This window comes from Coregonus clupeaformis, unplaced genomic scaffold (genome assembly GCF_020615455.1).
Source record: "Coregonus clupeaformis isolate EN_2021a unplaced genomic scaffold, ASM2061545v1 scaf2911, whole genome shotgun sequence".
Classification (NCBI taxonomy): domain Eukaryota; kingdom Metazoa; phylum Chordata; class Actinopteri; order Salmoniformes; family Salmonidae; genus Coregonus; species Coregonus clupeaformis.
The window spans coordinates 6,889-28,076 of NW_025536365.1; the positions used below are offsets into that span (position 1 = coordinate 6,889).

Genomic DNA, 21,188 nt, shown 5'->3' on the forward strand with positions numbered 1-21,188 from the left:
TTGAGTTCCTGGGAAGAAGAACTGAGCTGGCACACATAACAGGGGGTTTAGTAGACATGGAGAGTGTGAAAAACGAAGGTCACTTGCGCCACATAGCTACTTTTTGTGTGGGGTATGTAAGACCAGGCTGATGGGTAAGTTTCACACATCCCCCATGCGCTACATCACATTTAGTTTAAAGAGGGGCAGGGCCGTATGCTGCGGTTTGGGGGAAAGGGTCTGAAATTTGAGCTAGCCTGAACATCTGTTGAATGTCCCACAACATAATGTACTGTATCTGTTGAATGTTAGTGGCTGAAAAAGAACACAAACTACGAGAAGTTGATTCATGCATCCTGAGGCTGAGAACATTTTCTAATAAATTGGAAAAAAAAACAAGGAATGAAAAAAAAGGAAGAAAGTTAATGTTACAATGAATATTTTAAAATATAAATTGAAAAAACATGATTTACCAGAAACGCTGTGATACCATTAAAACCCTGAGAAAAAAAACAAAGAGAAACCCACCCCGAGGTAAGAGAACGAAATTGAGGGATCTGACAGGCTCACTCGAACAGGTCAGGATCTGGCATTGTGTACGGAGCATCGGTGACACCTGCCAAGACAAAGAAATCAGGAATGGTAATAAATATAAGAAGCTATATATAAGTAAGGGTATCTTGTCCAGGTTTCACCATCTTGAAAACATCTGGTAGGTGTGCAAACAAACCATATCAGAACACTTAGACCAGAAACACTGCCCTGCTACAAATAGTACTATTTTTAGGGCTCTGTTATCCAGCTGTATTTTATGGTCATTGGCCCATTCCCAAATGAGTCTGGACCCATTGGTGGGTTGGGGCCTTTTGGGTCACAGCTTAAGACTAGTTCCTGGTTGAAATGGCAAAAACATTACTGAGATGTGCTGCATAGCGTTGTTCCACTGACTTTGATCTGCCAGCGTGCGAGGGGTCTGCCGGTGGCCATATCCAGGTCCACGCCTGCAGTGGGTTGTCTGTACTCCAGGGGGAGCCGACACTCCAGACCTGACACATCCAGGAAGGTAGCCAGGGAAAACTGAGGTTCGTCCAGGGTCCACTCACCATCCACAAACTGGACACACGCAGACAGAGACAGGCGGGGTCAGAAGTACTGTGCTACAGAAAATAATATCACAAGTATGGAGGTGTGTGTGTGTGTGTGTGTGTGTGTGTGTGTGTGTGTGTGTGTGTGTGTGTGTGTGTGTGTCGTGTGTGTGTGTGTGTGTCGGTGTCGGTGTGTATGTGTGTGTTTGTGTGTGTGATGTAGTATGGTACCTTTTCCTTCAAAAATTCACACTTGAGTTCATAGGAGTCTTTGAAGCCTTGTCCAAAGACCTGTACAGTGGAGCAGTCACTCTGTCTGACATCACACAGTCCCTCGTTCTCCAGCTCTGTGATCTCTGGAGTCTGGTCTTCACCATCCCAGACGACACCAGAGACAGACAGAAATAGAAAGCAAAAAAAATGCCAGCAGGTTTTTTAATCGCTTTACTAGGATTAGCTAATTACTGTGATATGTCTTTCATTTTGATTAACTATAAGCCAAACCCTGGCCTAGTGTTGACTTACAATATGTATGATTGACTTATAGATGTGTGTTACTGATCCAATCCTGCCCTCTTCTTACCAGAGATAACGCTGCAGTCGTGGAGCCGAATCCGGGAAGCACAAACACCCCCCACCGGAGCACTGCCCATTCCCATTACATAGATTAGGACACTTGAGGAAGGACAACATGTCCTGGTGCTCTCCCTCTCTCCCCCTCTCCTCCACTAGCCTCCTCTCACACTCGTTCTCAAGCAGAGGCAGAGTGGCGCCCACCCAGGCCTGGTCGTCCTTTAGCTGGAGGTCGCTGACGCACATAGCCACCGCCTGGCTCACTATGGCCGGGCCTAGAGGCGGCCGCAGCCCAGGGCCACACTGGAGTTAGCCACCACCCGCTGGCACTGCACCCTGGCCTGGAGCTGTGTTAGCCCAGACGGGGGTGGGCCAGGTGGGGGAGGAGGACTCGGCTGGGCTGCCAGCTCGTGGTCCTCTGGGAAGAAGTAGGTGAAGCCCTCCAGGTCGGACTGGCTCAAGCTCTGGTAGGGCGTGGGGAGGAACTGGTAGGGCTGCGCGCCTTCCACGGCTTCTCTGGTTGTTGGCTCCATGGCTGGAGCCTGTTAGGGTAGAGCCTCTCTCTCCAGGCTGGGAGGCGGTGTCCCCGGCCTGGCCATGCTGGTTGGAGTTCCTGAGGGGGTAGACATGGTGGCCTTTGAACAGCTCTACTGAGTTGATGTATTCGGCAGTGACATCTAGAGTGGGGATTATACTGTGGAGTCTCACGTTGCCGTGGTGATAACAGGAGGAGTCGGAGCCAGGGATTGGCTGAGACCTGGTTCGCGGGGATTTGGGGCGGGACTCTTCTTCACAGTTACAGTACCTGTGAGGGTTTGGGGCGCTCTGATAGGCCGGAACGGTGTCAAACAAGCTGCTACCAGGAGGGAGTCTGCCAGAAGAGAAATACAAACTCATCAGTTAGGATTTCTATGGAAATACATCACAACCACAGCTGAAAGAGCTCATGTACAGTACCAGTCAAAAGTTTGGACACACCTACTCATTCAAGGGTTTTTCTTTATTTGTACTATTTTCTACATTGTAGAATAATATTGAAGACATCAAAACTATGAAATAACACATATGGAATCATGTAGTAACCAAAAAAGTGTTAAACAAATCAAAATATATTTGAGATTTGAGATTCTTCAAATAGCCACCCTTTGCCTTGATGACAGCTTTGCACACTCTTGGCATTCTCTCAACCAGCTTCACCTGGAATGCTTTTCCAACACTCTTGAAGGAGTTCCGCATACAGTGGGGAAAAAAAGTATTTAGTCAGCCACCAATTGTGCAAGTTCTCCCACTTAAAAAGATGAGAGAGGCCTGTAATTTTCATCATAGGTACACGTCAACTATGACAGACAAATGAGAAAAAAAATCCAGAAAATCACATTGTAGGATTTTAATGAATTTATTTGCAAATTAGTGGAAAATAAGTATTTGGTCAATAACAAAAGTTTCTCAATACTTTGTTATATACCCTTGTTGGCAATGACACAGGTCAAATGTTTTCTGTAAGTCTTCACAAGGTTTTCACACACTGTTGCTGGTATTTTGGCCCATTCCTCCATCAAGATCTCCTCTAGAGCAGTGATGTTTTGGGGCTGTCGCTGGGCAACACAGACTTTCAACTCCCTCCAACGATTTTCTATGGGGTTGAGATCTGGAGACTGGCTAGGCCACTCCAGGACCTTGAAATGCTTCTTACGAAGCCACTCCTTCGTTGCCCGGGCGGTGTGTTTGGGATCATTGTCATGCTGAAAGACCCAGCCACGTTTCATCTTCAATGCCCTTGCTGATGGAAGGAGGTTTTCACTCAAAATCTCACGATACATGGCCCCATTTATTCTTTCCTTTACGGATCAGTCGTCCTGGTCCCTTTGCAGAAAAAAGAGCCCCAAAGCATGATGTTTACACCCCCATGCTTCACAGTAGGTATGGATGTTCTTTGGATGCAACTCAGCATTCTTTGTCCTCCAAACACGACGGTTGAGTTTTTACCAAAAAGTTATATTTTGGTTTCATTTGACCATATGACATTCTCCCAATCCTCTTCTGGATCATCCAAATGCACTCTAGCAAACTTCAGACGGGCCTGGACATGTACTGGCTTAAGCAGGGGGGACACGTCTGGTACTGCAGGATTTGAGTCCCTAGCGCGTAGTGTGTTACTGATGGTAGGCTTTGTTACTTTGGTCCCAGCTCTCTGCAGGTCATTCACTATGTCCCCCGTGTGGTTCTGGGATTTTTGCTCACCGTTCTTGTGATCATTTTGACCCCAAGGGTGAGATCTTGCATGGAGCCCCAGATCGAGGGATATTATCAGTGGTCTTGTATGTCTTCCATTACCTAATAATTGCTCCCACAGTTGATTTCTTCAAACCAAGCTGCTTACCTATTGCAGATTCAGTCTTCCCAGCCTGGTGCAGGTCTACAATTTTGTTTCTGGTGTCCTTTGACAGCTCTTTGGTCTTGGCCATAGTGGAGTTTGGAGTGTGACTGTTTGAGGTTGTGGACAGGTGTCTTTTATACTGATAACAAGTACAAACAGGTGCCATTAATACAGGTAACGAGTGGAGGACAGAGGAGCCTCTTAAAGAAGAAGTTACAGGTCTGTGAGAGCCAGAAATCTTGCTTGTTTGTAGGTGACCAAATACTTATTTTCCACCATAATTTGCAAATAAATTCATAAAAAATCCTACAATGTGATTTTCTGGATTTTTTTTCCTCAATTTGTCTGTCATATTTGACGTGTACCTATGATGAAAATTACAGGCCTCTCTCATCTTTTTAAGTGGGAGAACTTGCACAATTGGTGGCTGACTAAATACTTTTTTCCCCACTGTATGCTGAGCACTTGTTGGCTGCTTTTCCTTCACTCTTCCGTCCGACTCATCCCAAACCATCTCAATTGGGTTGAGGTCGGGGGATTGTGGAGGCCAGGTCATCTGATGCAGCACTCCGTCACTCTCCTTCTTGGTAAAATAGCCCTTACACAGCCCGGAGGTGTGTTGGGTCATTTTCCTGTTGAAAAACAAATGATAGTCCCACTAAGCCCAAACCAGATGGGATGGTGTATCGCTGCAGAATGCTGTGGTAGCCATGCTGGTTAAGTGTTGAATTCTAAATAAATCACAGACAGTGTCACCAACAAAGCACCCCCACACCATAACACCTCCTCCTCCATGCTTTACGGTGGGAAATACACATGTGGAGATCTCACAAAGACACGGCAGTTGAACCAAAAATCTCAAATTTGGACTCAGATTTCCACCGGTCTAATGTCCATTGCTCATGTTTCTTGGCCCAATCAGGTCTCTTCTTCTTATTGGTGTCCTATAGTAATGGTTTCTTTGCAGCAATTCGACCATGAAGGCCTGATTCACACAGTCCCCTCTGAACAGTTGATGTTGAGATGTGTCTGTGAAGCATTTATTTGGGCTGCAATTTCTGAGGCTGGTAACTCTAATGAACTTATCCTCTGCAGCAGAGGAAACTGTGGGTCTTCCATTCCTGTGGTGGCCCTCATGAGAGCCAGTTTCATCATAGCGCTTGATGGTTTTTGCGACTGCACTTGAAGAAATGTTAAAAGTTCTTGAAATGTTCCGTATTGACTGACCTTCATGTCTTAAAGTAATGACGGACTGTCATTTCTCTTTGCTAATAATATAATATGGACTTGATTTTTTACCAAATAGGGCTATCTTCTGTATACCCCACCTACCTTGTCACAACACAACTGATTGGCTCAAATGCATTAAGAAGGAAATAAATTCCACAAATTAACTTTTAAGAAGGCACACCTGTTAATTGAAATGCATTCCAGGTGACTACCTCATGAAGCTGGTTGAGAGAATGCCAAGAGTGTGCAAAATTGTCATCAAGGCAAAGGGTGGCTATTTGAAGAATCTCAAATCTCAAATATAACATACATTTTGATCTGTTTAACACTTTTTTGGTTACTACATGATTCCATATGTGTTATTCATAGTTTTGATATCTTCACTATTGTTCTACAATATAAAAAATAGTGAAAATAAAGAAAAACCGTTGAAGGAGTAGGTGTGTCCAAACTTTTGACTGATGTTCAAAATGATTCATATCCAAAAGCCTGCTCCTGCTTTGCAGATCTAAAGAAACTGTATAGGCATAGGAATTACAATGAATGCTGCAGTGCAATCATTGGTAGGCTGGTTAGAATCTGCAAACTCCATAAAGTTAGGGACTAGAGGTTGATTTGAGATTTGGCATCAGACTAACCTCCATTCAGAGATGAAGGCTGCTACGTCTTCATTGTCCAGCGCTGCGCCCCCTGCTGTGTGGAGGTCATTGTGCGTCTGTCCATCATACGTCCCACACAGGCCCTCGGTGTGGCCCCAGTCTGAGCTGGGGGCCCTCAGGGTCAGACTCATGCCCCAGTCAGACACATCGGCACACACAAATGCCCCAGACGAGAAGGTCATCTACAGCACAGACAGAAAGGGGATTAGATCCTATTGTATTCTGTTGTATTTCATTTGATTTTCTTCTATTCTATTGAGACTCAATTATTTTCTGCTTTCCAGTGCTTCGCTATATCATCACAGTCTGTATCATATCATAATTAGCATAAACAATTGAATACCGACTTTGCACTGTAAGTTTACACTGCCTTTCTCAACACCCTATTGGCTAATGACTACTTCCTGTGGGCGTGGGATTCCACTCAGTGACCTTTTCTTTTTCCTGGCACCACCAACTCATCAGAGGACAAAAAAATTTAAAAAATTTTTTATGTTACATTTTATTTACTTATTTATTCACTCACTGTGACTTTGCGTCCTTGGTAAGACTCAGTGATGCGGATGCCGCTCTTGCCCACGTCCCTGTTCTTCACTGACAGGTGCGGCCTGGTGTCCCCCAGCTCGCCGTTGCACATGTCGAAGGCTATGACGTCACCGCCGTCCCTCGCGACGAACCCGCACATGCACGAGGCGCCGTGGACCAAGCTCCCGCACTCCCACTGGCGCACATGGACCTCGAACGGCTGCTGCGTGCTCTTGTACAGCACAAACGTCCCAATCTGGTAGTTGTCATACTGCCTGGAAGGATATGCATTAAATACATTACAGTACAGTATCAGTTACTGTAATGTGTATTCTTGTGATTGTTATCATATTTGCAGACTAATATTGCCATGACTGCATCTATCATTTATGCTGACTAAAAAGGAGTGATTGAAGTACCTGCCATCAAACGTGATGATGTGAGGATCGGTGAAAGAGTAGCAGTATGCAGAGGGAACATCCTTCACTGTGATCTGAAAACACAGAGCAGATATCACATATCAAATATAATTTATTTCATTTTCACATTCAGCTATCTAGATGAGAAAATAAAGTGTATACAGTACATGCTTATATGATTGTGTTGGCAACTTACAGATTGTGTATGGGCAATTGTACACTATACAGTATATACAGCATCATAGCATATTCTCCATTGAGTGAGTTAAGTGTAACAACCTAGACTGGTCCCAGATCTGTTAACAACCTAGATTTGTCCCAGATCTGTTTATGCTGTCTTGCAAAGTTTTATGCCAAACAGTGTGACAATGACCATAGGAGTTGGCAAGATAGCACAAACAGATCTGGGACCAGGCTAATAACAACCGCCACTCTCCTCCCAACGCATCACAAGTTTTATTTTCTTCCAGTTACAGTACCTGGACACTCTGTGGTGTGTAGCCGCTCCAGAGGAAGTTGGATGTGACGATGGGTTTGACAGAGATCTGTGTCGTCCTGTCTCCGTCCCTGAGGAAGTCTGTGACAGCGCTGAGGTGAACCAGGGCCTGGCTACACACCCCGTTACGACACCCCAGGCTCTGGGAGAGATCCACCTGGCACGAGGACAACACCACATCTGGACCCAACAGATCCTCTCCTATGGAGGAACAAATATATAATTTAATGGTTATTGTCGTTGGCTTTGTTTTTGTCTATTTTGTAGGGATACCGACAAGTCAGAATGCGTTGTCACTGGAGAATCAAGACACTATGGAAATCAAACGTATTGCCAAAATCTGTTATTAAAAATACTAAATTGTGAAGAATCTAACTTTACTGAAGTGATACTGTGAGTATGCAGGATTACTTACGAAGCCTTTACCTTGATTGCTTGTACTCAGGTGTAAGGAGAGAGTACACTGCTCTGTGGAGGAGGACGAGGAGGATGAGGAGGCATCGCCAGGGCAGGGGACAGGGATGGTACTCTCCACAGTCAACTCATAGTCCTTCCCATCCTCAGACACAGTAGTCACCTCTGGTCTCAACTGCAGAGACAAGTCACAAGAGACATTCTGACTAACCAGTGACTACTTAAAACAAAAGGAGACACACAAACCCAGACCCAGAGAGAGACAGACAGACAGGCACGCATGCACACACACCTTACACACTTTACACACACTCAAACACCAAATCCTTACACCAAATAGTGTTCTCTATCTCTTTGATTTACCCTGATCCCGGCGAAGAACTCTTTGCTCTCCACTGGGGTTCCCTGGATGTCCGGCGAGTCCAGAAAAAAACTGGAGCAACTGCAGTAAATCTGACAGAGAGGGAAGGACAGCCACAGCCGTTCAAGAGGAAGAGAGAGGCTACAGTTCAGGATGTATAAAAGCCTTTATAGTTGAAGCCAGGTGATAGACATGATACCACAGTAAAACAAAACAACATGTCTGACTAGAGTTTCATAAAAGGATGACAAAACAATATACTGTTTAACTTTGAAAGTTTAAAGATGGCCGGTGGCAATCTAGGTTTTAAACACGGCCAGCTCTATCGCTCTATATCCTCACTTGTAAAACAAATTCACTTCAGTTTTGTGAGAGAGCTCGGAAGCTAGCATTGTTTTTGCGTTTGACTGTTTTACAAGTGAGGTAGAAGCTACCCATAACCGCAAGTCTTGAATCAAATTGCACTACCCTCGATCTTAACCTTAACCATTAGAGAGAGGAAAGATATCTGCCCCTGCGTCAGTGGTTAGGGGTAACTTCTACCCACCTTGTCCCCCAGTCGGAGGTTGATCCCGTCCAGCTCGATGAAGGCAAAGGTTTGGACAGTAGTCTCCTGTTTCAGTTCTTCTTTGGTGCCTTGGGGGGAGAGGCGAGACCAGGCCACCACATAGCCTAGGGAGCTGTTCAGGCTGTGGCCTTCGAAGCTGCACTTCAGGTAGACGATGCTCCCAGAGAGCTCTGCTACTATCACAGGCACCGCTGGGGAAGGAGGCTGTTTAGCTGGAAGGGATAACGGAGTCGTGTTCAGTAGGGTAAACCGTAACAAAATGTTTAGCAACATGTTTTATTTGACAAAATTAGACTGAATGTCTTGTTGGACAAAATGGGAAGTTCCTACCTGTTGCACTCAGTTTTCTTCCTACTGAACATGTCCCTGGTATTTACATAGATATAGCAGGTCATCATTTATACAGTATTTGGGTGATATGAGATGGTTGTGTATCATACAAGCTTGGCTGAATGTTTTTGTCTTGTGACCCACCAAGTAATCAAAATCAATATACCAGTCATCAGCCACAGCCCAACAGAGGGTTCCAACATTTCTGTAACCCTAATCAGGGAAAGGGGCCAACCATAACAAACCGAAACAGTAGGTACCTTCTCCTATTTATAGTATCCCTTCCAACTTGATAACTTCTCTTGTGTGAATTAAAGTTAATTAAACCATCCACCTATGTCCCCAGCCCCCCTCCTCCTTCGCCATAAAACCAGAGGAGGGATAATTCATGACCTCAGTGAGAGATGTCGTCATGGAGATGGGGCGAGTGACGCGGGCGGCAGGACACACATGCTTAGCTCATTAAGAGGACCTGTGAGGGGCCTGTTGCTGCATTCCACACCGCCTGGCAATTCTGACGTGGCTTGTTGTGGTGTCTGACTTTAACAAGGGCCTTCTATAGAGCTCACTCACCTTTACACGTTCCATCAACCTCCACCTCGTCAGGACCACACACCACCGCCGCAGAGTCTGACATCTCTGCATGGTGAATGATAGCAGGACAATTAACAATGGTGGTCGTAACAGTTAACACTACAGAGGTCTGAATCACTAGCACATAAATAACAGTTGAATGAGTTACATGCAGTTAGTGCTAATTCTCTAGTGTTTTTGACAGTTGTATCATGTCACCTTTACATCCGCTATTACCACTATAAGAATTCCCTCTTAAATAATTAAATTAGATCTATTCTATTCTAGGAGCATGTACAGCATTTAGCAAACACTTTTAAAGAAACCTACAGCACTGTCATGTTTACAGTGATGCAGTATTAGGGTCAGCCCTAATATTTTGAATGGGCTTGACGATTACACCATCAAATTCATGAAAACACCGTCATTTACACAATTATATTTGTGTTTTTGGATGAATTGACTTCTGCCAGATAGATGCCTTTTAAGACATTTTGGCGCTGAAGACCATTGCGCTACGTTTCTGCCCATTGAAGACCCTTCAAAAAGCCTACAAAAGAAAAAAAATGACTTCAAGGCTACTTCCTGGAAAATGCAGCCTCACTTTCATAGCGTATAGAGCTCCTCATTGCTTCCACCTAAACAGACTATCGTAAACAGCTGCTGTACCCTGTGCGCAGTAGCCCATGCAACCCTGGGTGGGCTGGAGCAGGTAGACGTAGAAGTCTCCACAGTTGCGCACGGTGACAGGGATGCGGAACAGGCAGCAGTCCTTACTACTGCTGAGGAAGAACTGCCAGGTGGCACAGGCCGTCAGTTGCGTCACCTCCAGGGGCTGCGGGAGGCTCTCGCCCTCCCCCAGAGACAGCCACACTGGGGCCTGGGTCCCACAGTGGTTCACCTGGTGGACACAGATGAAGACAATGGAGAACAGAAAAAGACTACTTGAGCCTGGTTCCAGATCTGTTTGCGCTGTTTCGCAAACTCCTTGTCACTCATTGTGACAATAAGTAAGACAGCACAAACATGTCTGGGACCAGGCTAGTTTATACTGGGTGGTAATAATACAACTACATGGGTAATGATTGGTAGGGCGACACTTTGCAGGCAACAACTGCAATATGACACATGACAATGCCCTGGGAAGAAGAGGAAGCTGACACCTCTGATGGATCCTTCAGTCTGCAGCACAGCAGGCAGCCCAGGGAAAATGAGGAACTGAAAATGTTTCCTGTCTCTCTCCTGTCTCTCTCGTCTCTCTCCTGTCTCTCTCCTGTCTCTCGCTCTCTTTGGTCCTTTGCTTAATGCTGATACCATCCCAGTCTCCTTGGAACAAAGAGCCTATGTTCACTTCAAAGGCCAAGACTAGCACTCATGTTACCACTGCAATGACTGGGCTACTCACTGAAAAGTACTCTAGTGCAAGAAGAACTAGCATATAATTGGGACAATGCTCTTCTGTACTGTTCTGACTGAGGCATGGCATTTGCTATGAAAGACCACCTAAACCAGGTGTGTCAAACTCCTTTTTCCCCGGGGGCCACAATTGGTCTTCAACGAGGTCCGGAGGGCGGCACAATTTAAAAAATATATATTTCCTCGCCGTCAAAATATGTAAAAAGAATAGTCCTCTAGCCATCTTTTTTTTTCTCCAATGCTCCCTGACTGTCTAGCTTTCATTTCGGTGATTATTAGCAAGCTAGATACAGTCGAGAAACAATATGGGTGTTTGCGACACATTGGGGGATGGGGTGACCTCCATACATTGTAACATGCTTTGAGACCTAGAGAGAAAAAATACTATAAAATAAAACGTATTATCTGTATTTACCTCCACACATTGTGTGGGCATGCTGGCGGGCTTGTCAAAGATCTGGAACTGGTACCAGCCTGGTATGAGGGAATGGTCACAGATGAAGTTCTGGAGGGCTGACTGCTGTAGGCTGCGGGAGCTGAAACTGGTGCTACGGTATGGGTTCTGGAGCAGAGAGTGACCCCCCGGAGCACATTCTGGGGGCAGCACTGAGGATAGACACAAGCAGCCAAATATAGCATGAACATGAGTGAATAAGGTGTTGCTGTGTTTTCACTCAAAGCATGTACACGCGCACGCATATGCACACAAGTTACCGATGCCAAGTTACCCCCTCAACACACACACAATCAACTGAGTTAGAAATGAAACACTATGTCAATACTATGTTGCAACCATGTAATAACTAGGCCTAGCCTAATCATAACAACTGTAAAATAGGAGTTATGGGATTATGAGACAAATGAATGTTGGAAATATGTTGATCTTGGTGATCTTGTTTGTACTTTTGTGCAAAAAAAAACGACAGTTATTTGGAGAAATGAAACTCTTAACAAAACAATGATTTTCTGGAGATGGAAAGTCTAGGAGTTGTGACTAGAGGGAGTACAGCTACAACCAGACGTTACATTTCGTAGCAGGTTAGGAGACCATTTTAGCTAACCCTAACCCTAACCCTTTTCCTAACCTTAACCTAAGTCTCCTAACCTGCCACGTTAATTATCCTAACCTGCTGCATAAATTATACTAACCTGCTACGAAAAAGTCACTTCTGATCGTAGCTGTACTCCCTCTAGTCAGAACCAAGTAAAAAATGGTGACATCATAGAGTGACACTGATATTCTAGGTGCATCAATCAAACAATTACTTGACAAAATAACAAAGTATTTCAAAAAATATTATGTTAAAATATCTAAAATAACAAAGATAACTGTTTATAACAATGGAGGACCCTTTCCAGAGTAACGCCTTCACACCTGACTCAACACAAGGTAAGTATTTTCTGTTCAATTACAATTCAGAGCTCTCAAAACTGTCTGTTAGCTTTTAAGCTCTCTAACTGTCTATGCTTTATTCTAAAGTTGGCATGAAATTATCATTTTGGATGACAGAAATTAACAAGGCAAAGGCATAATGACTTTACAAATGCATTCATTCATAATAAACTGTAAAAAATATTTTGTGAATAAAAAAATGATAATTTGGTTTCCTTTCAGGAAACAGCTTGCTGGCAGGACAGATAACTCTGGTCATAGATCACAGCACAAACCCTCCGGTTGTAACAGCCCATTTCCAGCAGCCTCCTAATCATCCCAATCTCCCACATCACCATCTTCATCATCACCATCAACCCATTCCTTCTCATCCTCAAACCCATCAACATGCTATCTATGGCACATTGTTGTCTACCAAAGGTCAGCCCCCTCAGCCACCACCAGTGCCACAAATCTGGGCAGTATGCCCCCCACCAGGGTACATCTATGTGGCTGCACCAGCACCAGCACCTGCAACCAACATTACCATGGCACCTATTGACACAACACTGAACACTGGCAATCCAGCTGTTCCATTGGAGGAGGCTAAAGGAAGCCCTGCAACAGAAGCTACAAAAAATAAACAGGAGGAAGCGGAGCAGGGAAGAGGGGAGACAACAAAGAAGATGGCCATCTTTGGAGAGGTTGGTGACAGTAGTGATGGCGTGAACAGTGAAAAGATAGAAGGTGAAAAGAGGGATGGTGAAAGTGTAGAGGAGAGTAATCCTAGTCCTGTGAAGTGTGCTGTGAAGGAGGTGGTTCAATGTGCAAGGAGAGATGCTGCAGATGGAGGTGGGGACAGAACAGGTTCAGACATTTCATCTTCCAGGAAGCAGGAAGGTAGCATTAAGGGGGCTAAGTTAGAGGCGGGGCCTACCCCAAAGGCTCCCCGAACACCCCAACCTCCAAGGAGCCGTCTGGGTCATCAGATGATGCAGTCTGTTCAGGTCTTCCACAAACTCGGGGTCAAAGCTCAGACGTCCAATCAGTCCAACCAGTCCATTCCCAATGAACAAATTACAGAAGAAAAAGTCATTTTGATGGACCAGGACCTGCTAGACTTTGAGACAATTCATGTTACCGTAGCAAACTGTAACTCCTCAGTGGTGGAAAAAAGAATACGAGATGATGTAGATACTATTGGGGCATCCCAAGCTGAACATCCTTCGTCTGCAAAACCAACGGTCTTTGACAACCCAATAACACTTGACAACCTTTCACAGAAGTCTGCTAGCTCCACAACCAAGTTCGTCTCCCCATCCTGTCAGAGTAGGCAACCAACTTCATTAGGGGGAACAATCCATAGCGACCCCACACACTCTCAACCCTTCGCACCACCCACTACCCACAACCACACCCTGTTCAAAGCCCCCAACCCTCACCTAAGGAGAAGGTACCGTGGTTTTCGCCATCAGTTTCCCTCATTACCCAACACGTACCATCACCCAACCCCTCCTGGGCAGCATGGGAGGTTACCCCCCCCTGATTCCCTCTACTTCCCCAACCCGTGGCAGGCCTCGGTGCCCATCTCTCTGTGGCAGAGGGAGGAGAGGGAGGACATGAAGAGGAAGACCCAGCAGCAGAGAGAAAGGGTGTCCCGGGTTACCAAACAGGGCTGGGACCACAACGTGTTCATCAACAGGGAGCAGTACACTCTGGAGAACTACCCGAGTAGTCCCACAGTACCCATCCTGAAGGGCACCATGAGTGCCTGGAAAAAACTAATGGAGATCTGGAATAAATGAATGGCTATTTTTTTGTTTGCATGTGTTTTGTGTATCTTTTCGTAAACTATATTGATACACAGGGTATACTACAAAAGATGGTAAAGGTGCTTCACTTCTATGTCTTCTACATTGACTGTCACTGTACTCTATGCATGTCACGGACAGTCGTGTTTCACTCATTTAATGTGATGTGATTTACAGGGAATTGTCAAATCCACTATGCACAGTGAGGAGCTCCACTTTGTATGTGATTGTCTTCTACTTCCCCTACATCTATGTTGTAATCTAATGTATCCAATGACAGTTCCAGCTCGGAGCAGGAATGTTTGGTAGTTGCCACAGAAACATCAGCTGTGTTCACCTCAGTAACAGTTCTGACATCACAGTCAGGTAATGGTGGAGCAACATTCTAAAAACATTCTAAAATGTGCTACTGATGCTCTTGATTTTATGTAGGTTTGTCCTTTACAATGTGCCTGGCATAAGAGCAGAGGATGAAAATGAACTTTCAGTACAATTACCAAAAACAATTATTACAACAAGATCATGGTAAGTGTATGTTGTTTGAACGTCTTTTTGTTCAGTCTAGAATAGTAGCAGAACCACAATACAAAAGATTATGAAATAATCAGAAAATGCTTCACAAAGAAAGTGTACTTAGATCGTACTAGCATCAAATATGATTACTATTAATTGCAAGCCTAACAAAAATAGATAACCTAGATGGTCATGATTTCTCAAATATTTAATAGCAAACTAATTTGATTGTCTTCAATATACAGGACACCCTTCAAATATGGGCCTAGATTCTGCTGTTCTTGCAAACATTTCCACAGAGGCCTACACCTCTGGAGGTATCATCCAGCCATCTACACAATTGATTGATTATGTCTACACTCCACACCCTCAGCCCCTTCCGATGATGCCTATTGGACCAGCCTGGCCCACCTGGTCCTCACAGCCATATCCCCAACCATACCACTGTGCTCCAACCATTGTGGGTGTTGCTATACCTCCCATGTCAGTGGTTGATCCCAGCATCCCCTCTATGGTGATGGAAGGAGAGAAGGAGAAGAGGCGACGAGCTGTTAGGTCGAGGCCAAAAAGAGACCCCAACAGTTTCACTCAGAAATATAGGAGATTGATGGAGGTGATGGGCAAGACTGGAAACAAAATTGACGACACCCCTTATATAAACTATCAGAGGTTTGGGAACACAAACGATATGCATAAGAGATGGGATGCTACTGATATGGTGAATCTTCCAAGTCAGGCAATTGAGGCCCAAACAGAAGATATGGGTACCTCTGACAGAGACTTGTGTCAGAAGCAGAAATATATGCTAATGTTTCATGAAGAGCAGAACAGCATGAGGGAAAAGAAAGACGAAGACAAGATGAATAGAGAGCAAGATGGAGAGAAAACCCCAAAAGTGAGAGCTGTGGGACTGAAAGGCCAACATGAGATGAGCATGAGTCAGAGCATTCGCAGCCAAGTGAAAAGTCATAGCCCAACTAACTATGACACAGTGACGACAGTCGGACAAGCCGTTGCAGGTGACGACAGGAGCTTTCAGAACTACCCTATCATCGTCCACTCTCAGCAGCACCTGGTCAGTCCGTCTCTCTTCAACCAAGACGGGAACTCTCACAGTCAATGTCCTGAGATACCCTTCAGCACCATATCCCTGTCAGAGTGGGCGGCCCTCATGGACACGTGTCTCTTCCCACCTTGGCCACAGGGGTCAAAGGCTTTTGTAGTTGGAGAAGACACAGAGACAGGCTTGGCCCCTGCTGCCTCCAATGACAGGTCAACAGACTGCCATAGCAATGAGAGTCGTAGTAGGTATGTGCCCTTGGATGACAGCACCTTGATTGATGAACTTTACTATCAGTACACTAGCCACAGATCTACACCATTCTTACCAGATGGACAGGACTAACGAATGGAGAGAGCAGGTTCAAAATCATCTGAGACTTTTGAAAATGTTTATCTGGCTCTAATAAATTATATATTTTCAGCATTCAAAACTGTATTGTGACCTTTTCTTCCATAGCTATGGGACATTTATCCCCCCGTTCATAATAGTAGGCCTAATGTGTTCACAATGTTCATCAAAAACCATGTCCTTTGAAAAAAGAAGCTTGAAACCCATTGGTAGGCTACAGGTAATTTTCGCACTTCATTTTACGGTCTACATACAATTTAGTCCCAATTTAGCATGATCAGTTAATAACATTAGCATATCACTTACCTGTTTGAGAAAACATTGTATTTGGGAGTAAAATGATAAGGAAATAAAAAAGTTCCAAAACTATTTGAAGTTTCATCGTTCACGAGCCAATGTGAAGCCTTCCAAAATGACCACTGACAGACCACGGTTTTACAAAGGTCCTTGGCTCCTCAAAAGGTATGCTCAGTTCAGCTGCCTTCGGTTTTCCATTAGCCTAAAAAAAGAGTATGGATAGGCTGAAATAAGCTAAAATCAAAGACACAGGCGAGAGTCAAAGAAAGTCCGTTTCTAGGAGGTTCGCAAGAGCTGATAAAAGCACTTCCCCAGCACACCGGACTGCGGCGCGTGACCACAAACTCCACGAGCAATAGCAGCATCATATTAGGAGGAGCGTCCACTAACCTTATCTCGACCGAATCTACAGCCGCGACTGTTTGGACAAGGACAAGTGATAAGAGTATTGGGGACTATTCAGCTGTATCAACAGGAAAGTGGTCGAGTCGTCATCATGATTGTGGTCATTCATTCACTGAGAACGGATGCAGCTTTCCATTGTGAGCAAATGTAAAAATGGTAGGCCTAAATCAATTATGAAATAAATGTAGAATTTTTATGCTTTTCTTGTTGTTGAAAATAATGGACTGTTATTACAATATTTGTTCTTGGTACAATGTTATTAGTCATGATTGATTTTTCCTCTGGACTGTAATTACCACTCAACAAACTGTCTGTGAACTCTACCCAAAACACATAATTTTGTCACCGTTGGTGCTGCTGAGTGGATGACATTCTGTTGTATACTATCATCTTTACAAATGCATAATAAACAAAAACAACGGAAATTAATTATAGCACTGCAAATTTATGACAATATCATTAGTTGATTGAAATGTTAACACCTGACCAATTTGACCGAGCTTGGCAGGTAATTTGCCTTATAATTATTCTGCAGTATACTATAATTAGACACATTCCATAGGCCCACGTAGGACCAGAACAGTACGGTTAAACTGAATTTACCACAGGCAAAGAGGTGTACAGCCTAGGAAAACCTTTTTCCCTAGACATCCAAAAAATGTGTTGTTTTCTCTCTAAATATCCAACGATCTAGGCGATAATGATGTCCATCCACTATGCAGTCATGGGATGTTTAGTCACTACTCCAATCCACTAAACCAGATGGTCATACTGTATCTTTCAGGAAAATGACTCGGCCAAAGACTGGGATTTTGGATAGGCCAGATATCACGTAGGCCAATGTAGCTCACTCTAAACTGTATCCATTCTCATTTCATTTTAAAGTGCATTGTGCAACCATATACCTTACAGCAGTGGTTCCCAACCAGGGGTACTAGGACCCTTGGGGGTACTTGGCCTATCCACAGGGAGTACTTGAGAAGAGTTATGAGACCATAGGCTTACTGGTAAAATGCTCATGAGGGGGTACTTCAGGGGTACTCCGGGCAGAGCAAAATTCAGTTGGTGGCACAGTAAGCAAAAAAGTTTGGGAACCACTGTGCTTACAGCATTCCAAGATCTCTTTCAGTGTTTGGATTTGACCTGACAATGATCGCTCAGTTTGAATTGTTTATACACAGATGTAGGATCTTAATTTGAGCCAGTTTGCTACAGCATGAAAATAATCCTGAAGCAATATGTGAATTATTATGTGGATTATAATATGGAAATGTTTTGTAGGGGCTGATACATTATTTGTTATGGCAAATCAAGTCTGACATTTTTAAGTGGAAATTACAAATGGAAGATTTTTTAAACCTCGAATACACTACATGTTTGCTTTTCCTGATGTACTGGGAAATTATCAGCAACAATAGTGATCAAATTAAGATTCTACATCGGGAAAAATGGGAAACGCTATTAATTGCTGAGCCCCAGTTTAACCTATGATATAACGGCAATGTGTGTGAGACATAAAAAGGAGACAGATCACCAGAAACCAGATGTTGAATTGTGTTTATAAAGACTGCAATTTCCCCATAGCTGTGGACATCATTCAATAATAACACATTGAAATCCCACACTGACATTTGTTTGAGAACTGTTGAAATTACATAACACATAATTAAATATCTCTATAAAGACAGGACTGATACCTTAATGGGGGGGTTTCAGTGGGCTCAAAGAGCTCATGAAAAACAAACAAACTAATCAGATGGGTGATCTTTTTTTCTGAAGGTCATAGAATGGTTTTCACATGATGACCTTTATATTCTGCTGGAGAAAGGTTCTCTAACTGTCTTGTCCAGGGCTTTCTCCTTTCGACTCTCAGGCAGAGGGAGGAACAACCTCTTGCTCGTAAATCTCCTGGACCATCAACCTGTGAGAGTCTGGAAAATCTATCAGATAAAGCACAGATATTCCCCCTCATGCAGTTTCTCTCCCATAACAAGTAATTAGGTCAAATCTTGTGCATTCCTAATCACTTTGTTTTTCAACCATGTGAACACTGTATACAATCATGTATAAGTCTAATCTTGGGGGAAGAATAAGTGATCTCACCAATTAACAAATACAGGTAACTGACAATTTGATAGTTTAATCTAAACACGTGACCTCATTTTGTGCAATTTTCCCCATCACAATCAGTTATGCATGCATGGAGTGAGGAGAAAATAACACTACTTCCTATACCTCCTGTGGGAAATCTGATATCAGCTAATGGAACCATGGAACAAAACCAGTGTGTAACTACCTTGACCTCCACCTACAAACCCTGATTGCACAAATTCATGTACACACAACATGGTTTTGGTATTTATATTATTTATACTTTTAGCCCCTAATTTGTGCAACACAAAACGCGTCCCTCTCACATACAATATTTACATCACAGTGTAACACCTACTACTAAATCACACACAGTTTGAACTATTTCACCAACAGAACAAAACAAAGGAAGCAAAATACTAAAGATAAAGACAGAACAGGCTCCATTATTTTTTTGGCACTAGGAAAAGTAAATGATAGCTCTAGTGACAGGCCTTACAGGGCCATTAACGGACTGACTTTGTCCATGTAGCCCAGTGGTGTTGCAACAGGGAACCACTCAAGAGGCCAAAGCCATACACACGTCCAGACATGTGCTCACTTGCCCAGCCCACTTCTGCTTATTGATAGAAATATGCCACTATGGAGAAATTGAGAAAGTGATGCTCATTATAATCAATTGCCAAGAAGGAGGTACTGCTGAGCAGATTGGTATATCGACATTGTCAATTGTTATACAGACAAAAAGGATGGGAGGCTATTATAGAACATGGTAAAAACGATGGAAATAGTTTCATTATTTCACTAGACACTATGCAGTATTAAAGCTGTCGATATGCATGACCTTGTTTCTAGTGCCCTAGCTGCACAGTAAATAATAATAACCCTCACACTGCTTGTTGTGCTCCACAAACAACCTAAACTATGAGGTCTTCATCAGGTCTCATGTCAGTTCCTGACCTCTGAACTTTTTAGATATGCACACAGTGTTCCACCTTTTCTGACATGACATCTAAGTATGACATTGACCCAGCACCCTGATTTACACTGCAACCTGTTCACTGAAATTAAGGATGAAAGTACTTACTTAAACCCAATGCACTGGGGAAATGAACCTCCCCTTGACCCTTTGATTGTCATGGAGAACTATTTCCAGACAGTGAGCACTTCATCATACTGTTTCTTCACTTTAGGTCTTGTTCTTGTATAATAATTACATAATGTCTCAATTAACTAGGCAACCAATCCCGGTCGAGGCGAGAGATGGCTTCTCCACTGTTGCATGTGTTGCTTTTTTGATTTCCAAGACCAAACATCCTCTTTCTAGACAAAGATAAAAGTAGTCCTACCTAAGGGAGGAGGGGTGAGAGGGGAGACAGTTGGAGGGATGTGTGGGAATAGCTGGATCTAGGACCCACAGTCACTTTTGTGGCCGTGCTTAAACAACGGTAAAAACAGACGGCGGGTTCTGGTACATCGGTCAGAGACGGGCTGTGGCCCAGGCAGACAGAGGGGCGTTGAGCTGGAGAATGGCTGGGGAGGAAATAGGAGACAGTTTAGTAATGAACCCAAGCAGTTAATGGGAGAACCATTTCCACAGCCCACCTCCACAGTCCACACATATACCATCGGCTGCCATTTGTTCTTTTGTATTCTCAATCTGTATTTAGCTTTGTGTCTTTTTCTTTCTTTCAGTACACCTACAGCTACCAGAGATATCTCTCTGTTTTACAGCGTGACTTGTCTGGGCTATTCACTTTTTTGTGTTCAGACAATATAGCAATTAGGCACCGTTGACAGTTCTCTGCTTTGGCACTCTCCACTAACTTACTGTGGGGTTAAGTGGGATGTGTTTAAGTGTACTTAAACAGAGGGTCAACACTGGCATCTCAGGTTGACAGCTTTGACAAAAACCCACAATAATTGGTACAACCGAACCTTGAGGGCATGGTAGCTGTAAATGACACTGGATACAATGGCGAGCACTATTCTAAGACACAGCTGAAAAGGCAAAGGTTGAACCAAGTGCTCTATCTCAGCTTTATGGGGCATTAGGGGTCAACTCCTTTACAGGGGGCTGTATGGCCTGTATCGGGGTTTCCTGTTGCCTTTAGCTTCTCTGTCAGCTGTCCTGATGGGCCCAAATAAAAAAGCCACCACAACAACTGCGTGGATAAACTCTCCCACATGCAGATATGTATTTGTGTAAGGGGATCCCCTCCACTTTACGTCTGACCCCAATAAATTGCAGCTGTGACCTCTGACCTCCTCTGTCTGTGTCAA

General features: G+C 44.0%; 4 protein-coding genes across 4 annotated transcripts; 2 read left to right on the forward strand and 2 right to left on the reverse strand.

The window, feature by feature from the left end:
- Positions 1 to 927: 927 nt before the first annotated feature.
- Positions 928 to 1,717, reverse strand: LOC123489262 (von Willebrand factor D and EGF domain-containing protein-like; the record flags this gene model as incomplete). The annotated part of the gene is made up of 3 exons (XM_045219938.1): positions 1,648 to 1,717; positions 1,296 to 1,432; positions 928 to 1,092 (listed from the first exon to the last, which is right to left on the reverse strand). Coding segments are annotated over exons 1-3 (372 nt in total), but the record flags the coding sequence as incomplete, so codon positions are not given.
- A 229-nt stretch (positions 1,718 to 1,946) lies between these two features.
- On the reverse strand, positions 1,947 to 17,132 carry LOC123489263 (von Willebrand factor D and EGF domain-containing protein-like). The gene is made up of 12 exons (XM_045219939.1): positions 16,419 to 17,132; positions 11,421 to 11,611; positions 10,259 to 10,490; positions 9,590 to 9,655; positions 8,666 to 8,898; positions 8,121 to 8,210; positions 7,770 to 7,932; positions 7,327 to 7,544; positions 6,848 to 6,921; positions 6,430 to 6,703; positions 5,883 to 6,085; positions 1,947 to 2,508 (listed from the first exon to the last, which is right to left on the reverse strand). The coding sequence occupies exons 1-12, from the start codon at positions 16,492 to 16,494 to the stop codon at positions 1,947 to 1,949; spliced, it is 2,382 nt and encodes a 793-aa protein (XP_045075874.1). The 5' UTR covers positions 16,495 to 17,132.
- On the forward strand, positions 12,320 to 14,193 carry LOC121560543 (uncharacterized protein C2orf78 homolog). The gene is made up of 2 exons (XM_041873482.1): positions 12,320 to 12,395; positions 12,621 to 14,193. Exons 1-2 carry the CDS (start codon positions 12,347 to 12,349, stop codon positions 14,180 to 14,182), a joined length of 1,611 nt encoding a protein of 536 aa, XP_041729416.1. The 5' UTR covers positions 12,320 to 12,346; the 3' UTR covers positions 14,183 to 14,193.
- On the forward strand, positions 14,629 to 16,176 carry LOC121560544. Its single transcript, XM_041873483.1, has 2 exons — positions 14,629 to 14,713; positions 14,947 to 16,176. Exons 1-2 carry the CDS (start codon positions 14,659 to 14,661, stop codon positions 16,104 to 16,106), a joined length of 1,215 nt encoding a protein of 404 aa, XP_041729417.1. The 5' UTR covers positions 14,629 to 14,658; the 3' UTR covers positions 16,107 to 16,176.
- Positions 17,133 to 21,188: the final 4,056 nt, after the last annotated feature.

Coding starts and splice junctions, on each gene's coding strand:
- LOC123489263 (XM_045219939.1), bottom strand. CDS start 16,494: ATGAAACTTCAAATAGTTTTGGAACTTTTTTATTTCCTTATCATTTTA. Junction 7,933..8,120: donor AGTTCTTCGCCGGGATCAGG/GTAAATCAAAGA, acceptor TTGTCTCTGCAG/TTGAGACCAGAGGTGACTAC. Junction 6,922..7,326: donor ACACACCACAGAGTGTCCAG/GTACTGTAACTG, acceptor CTGTGTTTTCAG/ATCACAGTGAAGGATGTTCC.
- LOC121560544 (XM_041873483.1), top strand. CDS start 14,659: ATGAAAATGAACTTTCAGTACAATTACCAAAAACAATTATTACAACAA. Junction 14,714..14,946: donor ATTATTACAACAAGATCATG/GTAAGTGTATGT, acceptor TTCAATATACAG/GACACCCTTCAAATATGGGC.
- LOC121560543 (XM_041873482.1), top strand. CDS start 12,347: ATGGAGGACCCTTTCCAGAGTAACGCCTTCACACCTGACTCAACACAA. Junction 12,396..12,620: donor CACACCTGACTCAACACAAG/GTAAGTATTTTC, acceptor GTTTCCTTTCAG/GAAACAGCTTGCTGGCAGGA.